The 18,685-nt window shown below is 39.0% G+C and overlaps 1 protein-coding gene across 2 annotated transcripts in view; it reads right to left on the bottom strand.

Moving 5' to 3' along the window:
• Positions 1-17,916: 17,916 nt before the first annotated feature.
• LOC110058005 (heat shock protein 75 kDa, mitochondrial-like) overlaps positions 17,917-18,685 on the bottom strand; it is a 53,854-nt gene continuing 53,085 nt past the window's right edge. For both annotated transcript variants that reach the window (XM_020764597.2, XM_089272865.1), the window contains one exon: positions 17,917-18,496. In XM_020764597.2, the coding sequence (XP_020620256.2) occupies positions 18,380-18,496 (117 nt within the window). In that variant the 3' untranslated portion in view covers positions 17,917-18,379. The remainder of the gene's footprint in view (positions 18,497-18,685) is intronic.

Genomic DNA, 18,685 nt, shown 5'->3' with positions numbered 1-18,685 from the left:
TATCATCGCTTTTAAAGAGGTAAATTGAAATTTGGTTCCTAAAAAATGATTTGTGTTCTTTCTTGTTGTATTTATATGTGTGAAGACTATTTTTGATCCAGCTTAATATTTTTAATATGACTTTTGAAAACAAGCCTCGTTTTCATGCAAAAGCGAATTTTGGTGATATTTCAGCCAATAAAATATACAAGAAAGCTACTCTTTTGGGGTTGCTATCATAACATCTTGTAATCACCCCCAACTTAGCTTCAAATTTGTCACACTCTCAGCTGGTCCCTCTGAGTGGTACATCTAAGAGGGTCTGGCCCATGGACTATTTCATTTTTAAAGCGCAGTTATAAGATCTAACAGATCTTCTTGTTTCGTTTTGTATGCGACCAGAGCCAAGCTTTCACTCGGCCAAATTTTGAGTCACGCAACCTGTGATGTTTACTCGCCAAAAGCTGTTGAAACATTAATAAATCTCATCTCCGATGCTGACTTTCGCGGGAAAAAAATTAAAAACCCAGCCTTCGTCAAAAATTATATTTTTTCACCAGAAATTTCGCTCGGAACATATACATATTTATATTCGTTTGAATCATCGATGAAATGACCTTTTTCGGATATTTTTTCCTTCGGGGTCAACAAAAACCTCCGATTACAAAATCACGCCGAACCCACACGTTGCAAAAAAATCTCTTCGAAACCCTGATTTCGAAGCGATATATCACTTAAGCGTTAATAGCTACCAAACATTGGCAGGCGGTAAATCTATTCCTTAACAATCCAGCTTTATCGTGTTAAAATTTCATAGAAATCGAACAAAACCAGAATTAATTAGAATTTTTTTGTGACCTCACTCCCTAGACTTGACCTAACAAAGGAAGCCATGGTCGCCCATAGCAACCGAAAAACACGAACATAACAAAGCTGACGTTTCGGCCAAAAAACTCCAGAATTATCGGCTGAGAGCTTAAACTTGAATGGGAACATCTTTTTCGAACTTTCTTCAACTGATTTAGACGAAAGACTGGCCTCGGCGGACTACAAAAAAGACCAAGAGAAAAACAGAACAAGACAGCAGAAAAAGCCGATAATATTAATTCATCGCATGGCTTTCGGCACGAAAACGAAATTACAGCTTACTTCTGGATAAATTCAGTCTTAGAAGCCAGCAACTGGTCCCAAATTACTTTCTGTATCCTTACAAATGTCTTGACTTCCATCTCCGAAAGATTTTGCCCCAATTTTGAGCAAATAAACATTTCGTCGACGGTGACCGCCATTACGGTGGCTTGGATACTAAATTAGCTAACTTGACAAAATTCTCCCGTGGGGGAGATATGACGAAAAGAGCTGAAAGATGGCCTATAATTGGCTAATGATGAGATCATCCTACTGTCCAAATTTGGTGAGAATCGAAAGTAACGCCAATTTTCTGTCACGTTTTCAATCTGTGGTCACTGGAGTGACCAAAATCGATACATCGGTCGGGATAGAGCTTTATTATTAAATTATATGACTTGTGTGACTACTTTACTAGCCCTTTACTCGTGGAAAACACCAATTAAATTTAATCATAACTTTTAAGAAAGAAAGCTGTTGTTAATAGTGTTATTATCGTGTCATTTATATCGTTCATGCCCATACATATCCCGAAGAAAGTTCTACAAAGATTAAGACCATTAGGTCATCGGAGATTTGTCAATGGCTACCACTGATGGTGCAATAATACAGTTTGTGTTGATCAAGTGATGTGATGTCTACAGTAAGAAAAGAATCATCAATGACTACTTTGGAATGTGCACTCCGTTCCGACGGTAGTGCTAAGCAAACAGTTAAATTTTAAAAGCGCGGTTATAAAATCTAACAGATCTTCTTGTTTCGTAGTTTTGTCTGCGACCAGACCCAAGCTTCCACTCGGCCAAATTTTGAGTCACGGAACGTGTGATGTTTACTCGCCAAAAGCTGTTGAAACATTAATAGATCTCATCTCCGATACTGACTTTCGCGGGAAAAAATTAAAAACCCAGCCTTCGTCAAAAATTATATTTTTTCACCAGAAATTTAGCTCGGAACATATACATATTTATATTCCTTTGAATCGTCGATGAAATGACCTTTTCCGGATATTTTTTCTTTCGGGGTCAACAAAAACCTCCGATTACAAAATCACGCCGAACCCACACGTTGCAAAAAAATCTCTTCAAAACCCTGACTTCGAAGCGATATAACACTTCAGCGTTAATAGCTACCACACATCGGCAGGCAGTAAATCTATTCGTTAACAATCCAGTTTTATCGTGTTAAAATTTCAGCGAAATCGAACAAAACCAGAATTAATTCGAACTTTTTTGTGACCTCACTCCCCAGACTTGACCTAACAAAGGAAGCCACGGTCGCCCATAGCAACCGAAAAACACGAACATAACAAAGCCGAACGTTTCGGCCAAAAATCTCCAGAATTATCGCCTGAGAGCTTAAACTTGAATGGGAACATCTTTTTCGAACTTTTTTCAACTGATTTAGACGAAAGACTGGCCTTCGCGGGCTACAAAAAAGGCCAAGAGAAAAGACAGAACACGAGGGCATAACAAGCCGATAATATTTCATCGCGTGGCTTTCGGCACGAAAACGAAAATACAGCTTACTTCTGGATAAATTCAGCCTTAGAAGCCAGCAACCGGCCCCAAATTACTTTCTGTATCCTTACAAATGTCCTGATTTCCATCTCTGAAAGATTTTGCCCCAATTTTGAGCAAATAAACATTTCGTCGACGGTGACCGCCATTACGTTGGCTTGCATACTAAATTAGCTAACTTGACAAAATTCTCCCGTGGGGGAGATATGACGAAAAGAGCTGAAAGATGGCCTATAATTGGCTAATGATGAGATCATCCCACTGTCCAAATTTGGTGAGAATCGAAAGTAACGCCAATTTTCTGTCACGTTTTCAATCTGTGGTCACTGGAGTGACCAAAATCGATACATCGGTCGGGATAGAGTTTTATTATTAAATTATATGACTTGTGTGACTACTTTACTAGCCCTTTACTCGTGGAAAACACCAATTAAATTTAATCATGACTTTTAAGAAAGAAAGCTGTTGTTAATAGTGTTATTATCGTGTCATTTATATCGTTCATGCCCATACATATCCCGAAGAAAGTTCTACAAAGATTAAGACCATTAGGTCATCGGAGATTTGTCAATGGCTACCACTGATGGTGCAATAATACAGTTTGTGTTGATCAAGTGATGTGATGTCTACAGTAAGAAAAGAATCATCAATGACTACTTTGGAATGTGCACTCCGTTCCGACGGTAGTGCTAAGCAAACAGTTAAATTTTAAAAGCGCGGTTATAAAATCTAACAGATCTTCTTGTTGTCGTTTAAGTCACCCTCGGTGACCTCCTCACACACATACCTCTCAAGGGTTTGTGTTAGGGCCGTGGTCAGTGACTCGGCCATCCGGGAAAAGCCTTGTTCCATAGATTTTTGCAAAGCACTGATCTGAACGCTTGCCATGTCTTCATCGTGTTGACGGGAGTCAATTATGACCTTTTTCCCGTCTTTATCATTGCCGCGTCTCGAAGACTTGGAAGGTCTCTCTCCTGGTACCGGGTGTATCTCTACATGAATTTCTTTCGATGTCTTAGTAGGCGAATCAGGCGGCATTGTGTGTGGCAAAAACCAAGTTTTCGCAGGACAGAAAAGACAATCCGTTCACAACGAAGGCAACAACGCACTGAGTTCACGCCGGCGCAATGCTATCTCATGTGATCCCTCTGTGGGTGACAAGGTGGAATTGTGATTTACTGTTCACTCAGCTAGGATATCAGAAAGAAGGAGGCGCCGTGGATGCTTCCGTGCAAAAATGGCGATTGCTGCACCGATGCCAATTTTCCTACCATGATGGATGTTCATTAGCGCAAGTCCAGACTCTCGCTCACTGGTCATGGTCGCCCTCAGATAAGTTTTCAGTCGCCGTAATGTGCTGGACAATCGCTCACGTTTTGCAGAGGTAATTGGCAACGTACATAAGATACGCAGCAACATTTGTACGATTGGAAAGAATTAATGGTTGCATTCTTCTGATGCCTGAACTGCACTGCTTGGTAGGTCTTGAGCCACGTTTAGCCACTTGCCCAGCCAACGGAAAGGTTCCACATTAAAAACCTGGGGTAATGGTAGGCCATCTGCATAGTACTGCAAAGCGGCTTGTACAGGTTTTCCTTCTCGAGAAACTAGCAAGGCTGGAAGTAGGCACGGAAGGCTTGTATGATTCGTCCAATTTATGCACCCTTATAATATTGTAACCTGCGATATAGCATATGATGCCTTTTTAAATTGATTTTCTTTTGTTCTTCTTCAAAAACGAAAATCTCGTCTCGCGGAATTTCGAAAGGGGGGTTCCGATACTTTTTTCCTCTTGAAATAAAATCCATTTTCATAACCCAAAAGGGGGTTCCAGAACCCCTGGAACCCTCCCCTGGCTACGCCCCTGCAGACCTAAGACCCCCTCTGAATCTCAAAAACTAAGATCTAAGACCTCCCCTGAATCTCAAAAACTAAGACCTAAGACCCCCTCTGAGTCTCACAAACTAAGACCTAAGACCCCCTCTGAATCTCAAAAGGTAAGACCTAAGACCCCTCCAAATCTCAAAAACTTCGAGCTTGACGAATTCATTAAACTAAACTAAATCAGCAACGGTGTAACTTTTGCAGCCCAAAATTGAGCTTTTGAAGATTTGGTCCCTGTTCGATCGAAGAAGTCTTCGATATTTCCAGGGCGGACAGGCAACAATGTCACTGTTCAGGATGATGTAACACTGATCGTAGACGACAAAACGGTAAGCGTATTCAAGACAATTTATTTACATCGACAACAACGTAGTAGGAGAAGTAAAGAGGCGATACAACGGAAATGTCAGTCTAGATCACATGTAACACAACAGTGTCGCATTTACATTTACATTTGGATTCTTGTAAAGTCACCCAGTGACACTAGTGCAAGATTAAATAAACAAAACTTAAATACAAAAATAAATAGGGAAAGTTCAAATAAAAAGGAATAAAATTCCATTTTCACATGCACTAGTTTTTGCGCGAACGCGGTCACGCTGTTATACTGATGTACATCAACCGTCGTGAATTTTGACGGCTTTACGCGCGTTAACGGCTTTGATCTGTGTTATTTTACCACGTAAATTAAATGTACTTTTTTATCTTAGTGTCCGGCAGTTGGAAACAGCATTCTCCAGCAGTCTAAAATTTTCACAGATTTTCAGCACAGTGTTACCGGTCTTACTCAACTAAGTTTGTTTGGACTGAAATGTGTTCACGAATTTCGCGAGCTTGAGCAGACTATGAAATCGCCATGTTCTTGACACTTGGTTGTGGTTGTGCAGTGCATGAATCTTTTGAGCTTGGGCATACTGAAAATAATTGCGGTTGCTATGTTTATTTCCGTCAGTCAGAGGCGTTGAAATTTAAGCCGAATAACGTGAAAGTGTAAGCAAGTCCGGCAAGGAAAAATCCGAGATTGTTCAAAGTCTTCAAAGAGGAATCAGATCTTCGAAAGCAAATAATTTTGGGCTGTAAAAAGTACACAGTTGTTGATTTCAGTTTCGAATTAAAGCAAACCCAGGTCATAGTCATAGTTTTTGAGATTCGGTGGGGGTCTCAGGTCTTAGTTTTTGAGATTCAGAGAGGGTCTTAGGTCTCAGTTTTTGAGATTCAGAGGGGGTGTTGGGTCTTAGTTTTTGAGATTCAGAGGGGGTCTTAGGTCTTAGATTTTAGGTCTTAGGTCTTAGTTTTTGAGACCTTTACTATCACTGCATTATTTTTATTTTTTTATTTTTTTTTAATTCTTACAACAGTACTACAACTACTAATTACAGAAGTGATAACTATTTACAACAGTAATACAACTACTAACACTACTTACTCTAATTAACAAACGATGCAATTACACATGCTACTTACAATACTAAAATTTGCATAATTTGCTCTACAAAACAATACACTTACCATTTTTCAGTTACGATACTAATACCATTACTGATGCTTCTTACATTCATATTATAACAATACTAGTAAAACACTAATAACTGATTTTGCCACTGAGACTGATTATATAATGTAAATTGAATTAATTAATTTAAATTTCACATTTTTCAGCTTCCCATTACAAAGATAACGCTGACTTCAATTCGAGAAAATTGAAAGTTTTTTCCAACATTTTGCAATAATAATATTTTTGAGTTTGCACTACTAAAACCCCAAACTTCCGGGTGAGGTTTGGGCTTGTATTTAGGGGAAGATCATAGTCCTTAAATAGTAGCTGTATTTTAGATGGTGTAAATTTAACTTTGCGCTCATTATTGAACCATGTAAGAACTTTTTGAAAGACGTTTAGGCCAGCAGGACACTCCAGAAATGCATGTTGCAAGGAATCAGCGGATTTGCAGAAAAAACAATCTTCACTTTCGGATATTTTGAACCTCTTAAGCTCCTTTTTGGTCACTAAAATACGGTGTAATAATTTAAAGGAGAATTGTCTCAATTTGTTGTCGGCAGAGAGGTGAGGTATATTTTTGAATAATTTTTCCCATTTATCTTCTATGCCAGAGTAATGCTGGGCCCAAGACTAGACGGCTGTAGGTGTAACCTCTGATTTTTCTTGGAACAGAAGGTAGTAGTCCTTGCATTTCATTTTAGAAAGTAAAACCGATTTTTCAGTGGAAAAGTCAAAAAAGTCAGAATTATCGAGATCAGAATTCTTAGCTCTTAAGGCTGGTTTCCATATGATCGCAGACGATCGCGGATCGCGGATCGCAGATCGCAAAAAGTTCTGCGATCGTCTGCGATCGTCTGCGATCAATTGCGATCGTGCGATCATATGGAAACCAAAGTTCTGCGATCTGCGATCGAAACGTATCCCATAATATTTTGATTTCTGACCCATGATTCAACGCTTCTTTGCAACAAAGCAACCGCTTATTTGTTGTAAACATGGCTGGCGTTGAACAAGGTAACGTTAGTAACGAGAAATTTATGGAGGAAGTTGTGCGATATCATTGGGTTTACCACCGTAACAGTAAAGATTTCAAAGACAAAAACGAAAAGGCTAACTGCTGGGAAAAAGTCGTGGAGAAATTTAATTTATCGGCGGCTGAGGCGGAGGTCAAATTCCGCAACATAAGAACTGCGTATGGTCGTTATCTGAAGCGATTGAAAACGCTTCCTTCTGGATCGGGGCGAGATGCAGTGCCAAGAGAATTTCAAAATAGGTTGACTAAAAGAAGAAATAAATTTGTTTGCAGCAAAATTTCCTCCTCGACGTCCGCCATATTGTTTGCTGCGATTTCCCGCCAGCACAGCACGCGTGTAATTTTGACAGTTCCGCTGTCCGAAATGTATGCAACAGTCGGCTCTGCGATCGCTTGCGATCGTCTGCGATTATATGGAAACAACTCTCTTTGCGATCGTCTGCGATCTGCGATTTGCGATCCGCGATCGTCTGCGATCGTCTGCGATCATATGGAAACCAGCCTTTAGCGTAGAAGCCGCCTTGGATTTGAGGTTCGCTAGAATAGATGCAAGGATTTGAAAAAAGTTTTAAAAATTTGCTGACATATTGTACCTTCGATTAAATTCTTCAAAAGTAGGAAAAGTACCATTTTCATTTAAAATATCTTGAATGTAATAATATGTTATTACATTACGTATCACTGCATTGTTGAAACAAGCAAATCTTGTTGAGTGATTTATAACCGCCTTCAAGTTTCATGATTTAAATCACTCATAGAAAGTCTTCAAACTCAACATATCACAGGGAAATCATAAAGTAAATGCTGTGTTTCATAAGTAAATTAAGACGGATAAAATGTAGATAGAAAAGCTTATTTAATGTAAGCTCAAGGTTAAATATACAACTCTGAACAGTTCGGAAATATTTCAAAGACTTACATTCGGAGGCTTCGCGATACTGTTATGATGAAGACATGAAACAGTTCGACATCACTATTTTCGACAAAAATTAGAGAAGAATAATTGCAAAGGAAACTTCTCTTTCGTCGGTGTGAAGATTAGAGGTAATGAACTTTAAAATTTCCACAGCAAAATAAAAGCAGCCTACAATAGTTATCTTCCTGATACAACAACCGAGAATGTGCATGTGAAATTCGCCACGCTCAGCAGGAAAACGCCAGGCTGAAACTTATCGCTCATCCGACACAAAGTTGTCCCTTCATTCCCTTAGTCCTGATTGTCTCTGAGCTGTTGCTAAAAAGTACTAAAAGCGAATAAAAAAATTATCGAATCGGAGGCAAATCCTGGATAGAAATGGCGGCGAAACATGTAATGGTTTCCGTCATGGTTTCCTCCATTCTCGTCCCCAGAAGCCGCGCTCCTTTTGGTCAGCACCAAGAATCACGACCTCTGACCTCTGACCGACCCTCTGGCCAGATCAGGCCAGATCAGGCCAGATCCAACACCGGAAGTCCGCTATTCACGGACTTCCGTCACTCTGCGCATGCTCAGAGTCAAGTCCCACAAATCTGATTGGTCCCAGTCTCATTCCATTGTGTTTGCAAAGCCAATCAGAACCGGAATCTCACTGGACCTATCCAGAGGTCGTGATATCTTGGTGCTGACCAAAAGGAGCGCGGCCTCTAGGGACGAGAAACGGTTTCCTCGCGTTTCGCGTTTTGCGCATGCTCGCTACGGTTTTCAAATGATTGACAGATTTCTTTACTGGGGCGATCGTAGAAACCAGAAAAGCGGTGAGATCAAAGATAGCTGCGGTAAAAGTTTTTGTAATTAATTAAGTATTAACTTGTACTGGACAAAACATTTTCAAGGAAATGCATTTGAACTGTTGGCGACAATTAGAATTCAATTTCAGATCGCCAACACTTGTAACAAATATTTCTTGAGACAATAAAGTTTTGACCAGCGACCCTGCAAGACAGCGCGCGCGTCGCCAAACGTTTTTAAATTTTGTGTTTGTATTTGTTTACACTGTCATCAGAGCTCGAGCAGTCCGAACTAGGTTATACAAGAAACTCAATGCCGAAGAGTTTCTATTTCTATCTCATGGAGAAACTATTTCTTCATGAGAAATCGTGTATGCGCATATCTTTGTATTGACGTAATGAATTGAATAAAGAAATCACACTCGTAAACCCATATTTTTAGGTCTGATTAAGGAGTTCGAACGCCACCAGCTTGGTTTTCTGTGAAGAACGAAATCGGGGATAAGGGACAGACACATGATTAAACTGACGGCGAACGACTGGAAGGAATGGATTAGTCATCTTAGTTGCTAGCCTTCACTCATTGCAGTCACTTTCATTTTTCTTTCTTTTTTCCTTTTTTTATGTTTTTGTTTTGTTTTATTTTCCGAGCTGATACCAATTTATTTTTGTTTGATTTAATTTTTAAAAATTTAATTTTACATATTTTTCGCATAATTATTCTAAATATTCGATGTTCCGGAATGTTCCGGAATGTTTGGGATGTTCAGGAATGTGCCATGTTCCTCGTTTTATCGACGCCCTATTTGGAATAAAACAAAATCGTTCCTCTTCGATTTTTCATCAGATATTTAGCTTTATTCCATTTATCTCCAGCAGTGAGTAAAAAATACACATCTTTCTTATATTTACGAGGAAACAAGGGTATCATGTTGCATACTTAGGCGAGGAAAACAAAAGTATCAAGTTACAAACGTTGGCGTGAAAAGTAAAATCGTCACATCTGCCACTTCTGCGTATTACTGAGTTTAAAATTACTGAAACTCAGCGTAAAACACCACAATAAAATTGAAAGCCGTCTTGACAAACGGTAATTGTATGTTATTTTTGAGCCTTGAAAGAAAATACAAGCATGAAACATACACAATACTAAGTTACGTCTTGTCAAGTTTCTGTCCGCTCATATACATATTCCGCAAGGGGAAAAGGGGTCCGCACAAAACGTGGACCCCTTAATCTGGACCCCCTTTTGAACCCCATCTGGACCCCTCCTGGACCCCCTTCTGGACCCCATCTGGACCTTCTATTTTTTCTTCCAGAAAATACGGGCCCCTGGAACTTGGAACATAACACGATGAAGGCTATTTAATCAGTGAGCAAAATGTAAAGAAATAATGAATTCACCTAGTTTTGTGTCAATTAATTTCCATGGTAACCGTTAACCCGGTTTAAGTTCAATGAACTGCCAAACATAGCGGCCACTCACAATTTTTCGGTAACCCGGTTAATCGTAATTGATTAATTAGAAATAACCCAGTTAACTCTCATAGTGCGCTGCGGCCGCAGCCATTATATTAGTCTAGACACAATGCTGCGTGAATTCATTAATTTCTTCACATTTTGCTCACTGATTAAATAGACTTCATCGTGTTATGTTTTAAGTTTAATTATTTAAATTAGGATCTCGTATTTTCTTAAAGAAAAAATAGGGGGTCCAGTTTTTCGTTTGAATACACAATGGAATTCAAGATTTTGTATTGAAACTCTCTAGTCTTCTAGATTTCAGAGTTGAACGGAAGGGTAAAGAGTAAACCTTATCTCATTTCGCGTTTATATCAGGGTATTTATCTGTTAGTTTACTTTTTGCAGTGGGTGGGATTTGTTTATTTCGCAAAAAGATTTCATAAATTTGTTTAGATGAGGTGTCGAGGATTGGAACTGCTATCCCGTTTCCCAGTCTAATTTTAGGATCATTTGGAATCTCTTCAATCAGCGACGGATCAGTGAAGGATTTAGCAAAGGCACGCTATTCATCGGGAAAGGAGTGTACTTTGGCTGTGATGTGACATAAAGGGATTCCCTAAATTTTAGACAAACTTTATAAAGGACATGAGGAAGTCTGTGGATGTCCTTATTAGGAAGGATTCAAATTCTGAAAACGTTTGCAGTTCCTAAAATTATGTATAGAGCATCGGTTATACCTCTTTCCAAAGAACTAATTAAAGAGGCAAATTCTATTTTTTATGGCTTTATCTGGAATGGAAAAGGTAAAGTTAAGCACCATGCTTTAATACAGTAAAAACCCGCGTGTAAGAACCTACTTTTTTCAGAGTTTGGCAAAACAGGTTCTTGTATTATGGGGTACTTATTGACAGTTTAGGCTAAGTAGGTTCTTAATTAGGTTCTTAATTTCTACAGAGTAGACATTGTTGTTGATTATCAGAAAATAGTATAAAATCTGGTCTGTTCTTCATTATAAATATTCATTAATGTACCCATGTTGCCAAAAGTCCAACAACATTAATTGATCAATGATACAGTACTGTATATAAAATGTATCTTTCCATCAAGAACTGTGGCAATAATTGTTTCATAATAACAGTTCAAATTTAAAATACATTGTGCATTTTGAGTTTCATTTAACAATTCAATTTTCTAAACTCTCGATCACCTTTTTGGTTTTTGGTAAAAAAATATATAAATTAAATAGTTAAACCCCACATATAAGAACCTGCTGGAATTTGTTTGCCTAAACAGGTTCTTATATTTTGGGGTATTAAAAAAGCAAATTTCTGCCTGGAGGTTCTTAAATCCTTAGGTTCTTATATGCGGGTTTTTACTGTATCTGATATTAAACATAGGCACGCAGGGCGTGCAGGAGTTATTTTTTTTTGTAAAGTCTCGGAGATAGGAGCATTCATCGAGCTGTTTACAGTAATGATTTGGTTAATTTGACAAGTTTTTTTGGTTGCGATGTACAGCAAGAAAGAAACTGGGAATTTATGATGTACATACGATGTTACATCGGTAATGGCAAGATAGCTAAATAGTAAGCCATAAAATGTTTGACTGAACAAACTACAGTAATCTCACACGTCTCCAGATTAATGTAGATACCATCTTATTTTTTTCTTTGATTCGTTCTTTGGTAAAACCACTCTGTGATTGGTGTGACACGTGCACATGCATAACTCCCTCACTCACCGATCACATAGCCCTTCCAACCCCCAAGAGGAATTTTTGCTGAAAAATACTCAAGAGACCTTTTTGCATCTTATACGAGTCGTAAGTTTACCCTTTTTACACAACACAACACAACACAACACAACAGCACTACTTCACCGAAAATAGAAAGAAAGAGAAAAAAAACCTCTCTGACACATTGAAAGTCTGATTTAATTAAATTGCACTTTAACTTGGTGCCACGCAGTCTTCAAAGAACATTTGAGCAGTTTTCATACTTTCTACCTTTAAAAATATCGGGCTGAAAAGAATGTCATAAAATGCCCATCAAATAAAAATAAACTGCTACTGCAAAGACGTAAAAACCGTCCAGAAATGAAAGCTTGTTTTTGTTAAATATCCTGGGAACAATAGCCGATAACTTGTCAGCTCTAATTGAATTTACTGGCGTATAAAAATCAAAAGTGTTAAGTTACCATTTGTCACTAAAGATAGCAAACATCTCGTGGGGAAGAGTGGTGACGATTCGTCAGCTCTAATTGAATTTACTCCCTTGTGAAAAACAAGAGTGTCAAATTACCCTTTGTAACTAAAAAATAAAAATATCTCGCTACATTTGCATGCAACAAGAACAAAACAATCGTTACCTGCACTTACTATTGTAAACGTTAGAACTGTTTCAAATCTAAGTAGTCTCGTCTCCTCTAAAACATGTCCTAAGAACTAGAAACGACGATTCGTGACTTCTAATTGAATTTACTCCTTGTGAAAAACAGAAGTATCAAGTTACCTTTGTAACTAAAAATAAAAATATCTCGTTGCATTTGCATACTACTAACTCACGAACTGTTTCAAACGTCAAGGCTCATCTCGTTCGTAACTAAAATCCTCAGCCTAACCCACAGTAAATGTCGAAGTGAGCCCAATATATGAATACTTCCTCCTCTTTCATAGAAGAATAAATATGGCCGTTCTAAACTGTGTCGGGATCAAATCTTCTCACATACCATTTACCTTTACAACAAGAAATTTGATTGGCTGTTTATAGTAGATCCAATCTCTCACTCATCCATTGACCCGTCCATAACATACCCGACGCGCCGACTAAGAGGTTTTTTTTTTTTTTACAAAAAAATAGCTCAAAAATGGTGGATTAAGAATGCTACATACTGAATGTTTGATAAAAGCAAAGCGGGTCAAATGTCTAAAGAAATTTTTGCAAGACTACCCAAGCTCGAGGAAAAGCGTCCTTGGAAAAATTCTTTCACCAGTTGGGGGACGTTTTCTTTTATATTGTAATTTCGACACCGCTTAACTAAAAATCTCCTTACCAGCTTACTACAAGGTGTGCCTAGATGCTTAGTCCGGACTAACCGGGAAAACACCTGGCTCTTCTTACGAGGTGATTAATGAAATTATTTGGAACGATAGGTTTCTTTGCATTGACAAAATGTCTATATTTAGAGATGATATGATCAAGTAAGGATTTCTTAAGATAGGTGACGTTGTTGTGTGGGCATAAAACTCTTCTCGTTTTAACGTGTACAGCGCTTCACTTCTATCTCCTGAACAAAATTTATTTCGAATTTTTGCGTTTGTTCTCACCGGGAAATCTGGACCGAGCTATTTTTAAACCTCGTTCTGATGCCCAATCACAGCGCGAAGGGCTTTGTTTCGTGTGTTCAAGATGGCGGAACGAGACGTCGAAGACTCTCCTGTCGGTGTCCCAAGTCCTAAGGTGTTAATTAACGCTAAAATGGCACTAATTATGGCACTAATTATGGCAGTTTGAACACTGCTAGGTGTTGGTATCACACAAATGCCTTATGTGATAACAATGGGGTGACAGGCCTACACAACTCCTATCCACGTGTAATAGCCGCTTTGAGAGTTTTGCTCAAACTAGTACATCTTTAAGGATCTGCCCCTTTTGTATGGTACGACAGGGGGATCCTGTGTTTTTAGGAGGATATTTCACTAGAGTAGAGCCGTTAGAGGTCATAGGTCTGTGTGGTTTACGCTGTTATCCGCGTGTAATTTGTAGAGTTTGACACCTCTGTTTTTTGCCACGTGCTAGTTTTTTTTTTGGCTTATTTGTACTGCAAGATATGTTTTAAGCTCTCTAACTATTAGCTCTGGAGGGACAAAGTTTGAAATATTCCGTGAACATGTTGGTTACTTGCATTTTGTATTATTACGCCGGGCCCGGCTGTTTGATTAACTGTCGCAAGTTATGCTGCTTCTTATCGCGGGTGTCATATTTATCTTTGTCAGGCTTCGCCAGAGATAGCTGTTTCCTTGCGGAAAGCTTTAAGTCTGTCTTAGAGAGACGTTCTTATGTTTCTTGAATCAATTTCATCGAACTTTTTATCCTTCCAGTTTGTTCGTTCTGGCACTGTTAATGTAGATGTTCACGCGCAAGTCTGTTGACTGTTTTGCGTGTTGTTTATGATATTGTGTGGTTTTGTTCGGGCAAAAGCTCTGAATTTAGGAGTTCTTCTTATGATTGTTCATCCAGCTCCACGTTATGGTCGTCATTGCTTTATTGGCGATGTTGTCAGGTTTTCTTGAGACTGTTAGTAGTCCCTCTTTTGTTAGGACGCTTGTAGCCTTGTCGTTCAGGCAATACCGCGGTTTCGATACTTCTGGATCTCATCAGTTGCCGATAGCAGGGAGTGATGGAGAGCAATGCTCGGTAACACTCCGCACCTTATATACTCGTTCGGCGGATCGAGAATTCTTGATTTTGATTGGTAGTTTTGCCACCAGCGAATGGTGAGCATAAAGTCTTCGATCCCATTGTACACAACTTGACACTGTGTTTTCTATGATGGCTATAATGCTTATTTTCTCCATCATATGTGGTTTGAATTTCAGTCAGTAGAGAGCCACATGTAATACGCGTCACCATGCTCACTTCCCTCCCACTGAGATCCTTGAACTGGCTAATTTTACATCCAAGATGGTTTTAGAATTCAAAATGTCCCATGCTCCAGAGGTTGCGTAAGGAGCCATGTAAAGTTTCTAATTGACTGGCGTTCAAGTCTGATTTAATTAATTTGCAGTTCAACTTGCCAACATGGAGACTTTCCAAACTTAAGAAAAACTCTGACAAATATGAATTTCTTGAAATTCCTTTTATTGGAATACTTTTAAGAGATATTTGCAACAAAATATATATCAATATGCCCTTAGAAACACAAATAACAAGAAGAATCGCCGATTCATCAACTCCATTTGTAAGCTTACCTGAAAATATAATGAGCTCGTTACATTTGCTTGTAACAAAAACAAGTTTAAAACTCAGTGGTCTTATTCATAGCTAGCTGTTGTCGTTAGACTTAAAAATGGTTAAAACGCTCTGAGACTTCCAGAGTTTTAAGATTAGACCGCGTAGAAACTAAAACAATTATAAAAGACGTGGTAACAAATACGCTTAAATTATGCTCGCAAAAAGCATTAAGCGTTGAACTTCAACTGCAGGACTTCGCACAATTGGACATTGAACATCGGAGAAGCGGCGGAAAATACACAAATTATTTATATAAAGCGGTAAAAAGTTAACAAATCGAATGTGGTTTAGCGTGGTCTGTACTCATCGCTGCGCCTCGTGAGTCCACAACATTTTGACCACTGTGATGACGCGTATCGTTGTCGATAAGAATACAGACCACGCTAAACCACATTCGATTTGTTAAATTCCCGAAGCAACGTTTAGCTGACGTCAGCAAGAATCTACTTGCCGACGTTGCAACTGTTGCAAGCGGCAATTTGATTGGCTGGTCATAGAAGTTTCAATTTGATTGGTCTGAGACACATACATCGCCCGTCCACCCACCCAAACCCAACGAAAATACACCCGTCATGCCGACTATAAGGTAATTTTTTTCACAAAAAATAACTCAAAAACTCATTTTCACACATGCAGGGTGGCATAAGGTGAAATGCGTGGGATTCAGTATTGGAAGGTTTCTGTCGGCTTGTAGTGGGTCTTGATGTCCAGGATAGAGTCAGTTTGAAAGCTATCCCCTTTGTCGAGGAAAGTAATTTCGCTCTCTGAAAGGGACCAAACGAAAATATGTGGACCAACACTCAATGGAGAATAAAATTACCAAAACAGAAGATTCAATCCTTAAACTGGAAAGACATTTGACCAATCGGACTTTTGCGAGTGAATTTATGGCATATGCATTCACTTATCACCGAAATATTAATGACGTCAAGAAGTGTTGATGTGGAACAGGTATCATGTTTATACATAAGCAGTAAATCAAGGAAACAGCGAACTAAGAGCTTACTTGAGTCAGTAATTCGGGTAATCTGCGACACACTGATGAGTTAGAATAAATATCTTTAGGATTTACGCCTAACTGAAAACAAACTTCATTTTAATCTACCATTCTATCCAATAATAACTGTTTCGAAACTGTTACGTTAATTTTCATGATAATTGGCTTTGTGCGTGATTGCTAACACAAACGCCGAAAATGATGTCATAGATATATAAATTCGTGGAAATCCACTTTCGATCACACCATGAAGGGAAACCACGTTAGTGAAGTGAACACGAAACGAGCCATCGAGAAAAACCGGCGAGAATCAGTTGAACTACATATCACCTACAGCAGGCTGGAAAAAGACTGCAAGGAAAAATGTGCCTTTGTTGACGCTGAAAGAGCCCATTTCCTGAAGCACAAGCACGCCATCCCTAGCTCACAGCACAGGAAAGGACAACAGCTCTTACCAGCAATAGTCATCATTCAGCCGAACGCTGAACCTTCGCAGAGAATTCGCGCATCTTCGGATGTTACAGCTGAAAAGAAAATGGTGAACTCGTTACATTCGTCACGACGTGCGTTTTCGGCAAGAAGTCGTTCCACGGGAACGTTACAATCAAATTCACTTTTTCAAGGAAATGTTGGCGAAGCAACTCTAAATCCTGCTGAACATTTAAAAGGTGGTTCATTGCATTTGCCTCCTTGTACAGCCGAATTGGGTTTACTATCCAGAAAAAGCGGGAAGTTTAAAATTCTAGATTTTTCAGTAATGACCTTACCTGTGTTGCACTCGATAAACGACTCAACAAGACTAGAAGCACTCGATCTTCCCTTTAATGAACACATTGTGAGGAGGAAAATACAATCCGAGAAAGACCTAGGAATTAAACTTAGTCAAGTCAGAAACTTGAGATATCTTAGGAGTGGAAGATACACTACACGTTAGGATTAGTTTCTTCGTCACTATACTTCAGCTAACTGATCCTAATGTCCTTTGAAAAGTTTGAAATATCATCTTATTTGCAGTTGTTTGGTCATGCTATTGTACTCACGCTTCTAATGCGTCGCAGCAATAAAGCAGTCCTTTAGTTGTCTGATTACGATGGTGGTTTTACCCTTACGTCACTGCCTTTAACAAACATGATCGGCATTTACCGCTTCTTATATATTGACAGTCAGTTCCCCTCCTTTGCTTTCATTTAAAGGGCCTCAGTCACGGTACAAACGACGCAATATGCGCAAACCGTGACTGAGCTCCTTAAATACACTATTTCTTACATGCTTTACGCATGACGTAGTCAAAATCGTGAGAAAAACGATCGTTGCCACAGACACCACTTTCCAAAATTCCCTGACTTTTCCCCGATAAAAATAAAATTTGCCTGACCAAATAAATACAAAATGTCGGATATATTAGCAGGTTCTAAGCTTATGGCCTTACAGCCGTTCTTTCCACCCATTAAGACTGATAAGTTGTCAACACACTTTCCTTCTTCATATTAAGACAAAAACGTCCAGGTCACAGTGAACCCAAATGTTTCTTCCATCCTTCAATGGTATTAAATTACTCCATTTTAAGGACTTGTCTTCAAAATGTCAATTTCCTTGACTCCAAAATTTTTGACTTTTCCCTGACCTTAAAGAATTTTTTTTTTTGCCTGATGATTTCATGACCAGTGGCAACCCGGAGCAGAACGAATACGACATTAGTAAGAGACATCAAGAGATCGCATTTTATTTTTATCAGTGTTATGAACCGATGATATTTCTTCACTTCCATTTTCCGTTAATCGTCGATACGCGACTACCTACTCAAAGGAAAGCAATGCTTTACATAAAGAAACCAAAAAGTTGTCGGTTCCTTGATTGTTTCATGTGAAATTTAAAAACCTCACGACGCATTAAGTGTTTTACTGACACGTAACATATTCTTGTCCACACAAGGTACCAACTCACTGTCTGATTGACTCCTACACTTTCTTTTGTACATGGCTGGACGTTGCTTTTTGACGCCTGTAATACAGCGTGCTGCCACAAAAATGTAAGATTTTAAAACCTGGATTTGTTAAGAGACCACTTTTCCTCATTCGGCTGCGTATGACTGATAGATGGCAACACCTTTTTGACCAAAAATGTTCAGCTTGTTTGCAGTTGAGCTCCGTCTGACTTGCGCTTACTCAGACTGTGACTTGGAAGAGTCCAGCACTTTAGCTAACAGAGAGTTTAACCTTCCCACCATGTTGCGAGGGTCGTGAAGTAGTCCTGCAGACATCATGGCATTGTCATACAGCTGCAACAAAAACGGTTCTAATGATCAGCTCTCCAATTAACAAACGACCTTTGATTGCGTTTTCGCTGCCCTCAGTCGTGATTATCACGACAATCCATGAACCTTAAAAAAGAAACAAACAAAATGGAACTACATCTACCAATCAAAACCCGCAGTTGCTGAAGTGAACTTCTGCTTCCTGATTGGTCC

Source organism: Orbicella faveolata, unplaced genomic scaffold (genome assembly GCF_042242905.1).
Source record: "Orbicella faveolata isolate gen_17 unplaced genomic scaffold, um_ofav_v1 contig_35, whole genome shotgun sequence".
NCBI classification, from domain to species: Eukaryota; Metazoa; Cnidaria; class Anthozoa; order Scleractinia; family Merulinidae; genus Orbicella; species Orbicella faveolata.
Note: the sequence above shows the minus strand (reverse complement) of the source record. Positions and strands in the feature narration are given on the sequence as shown.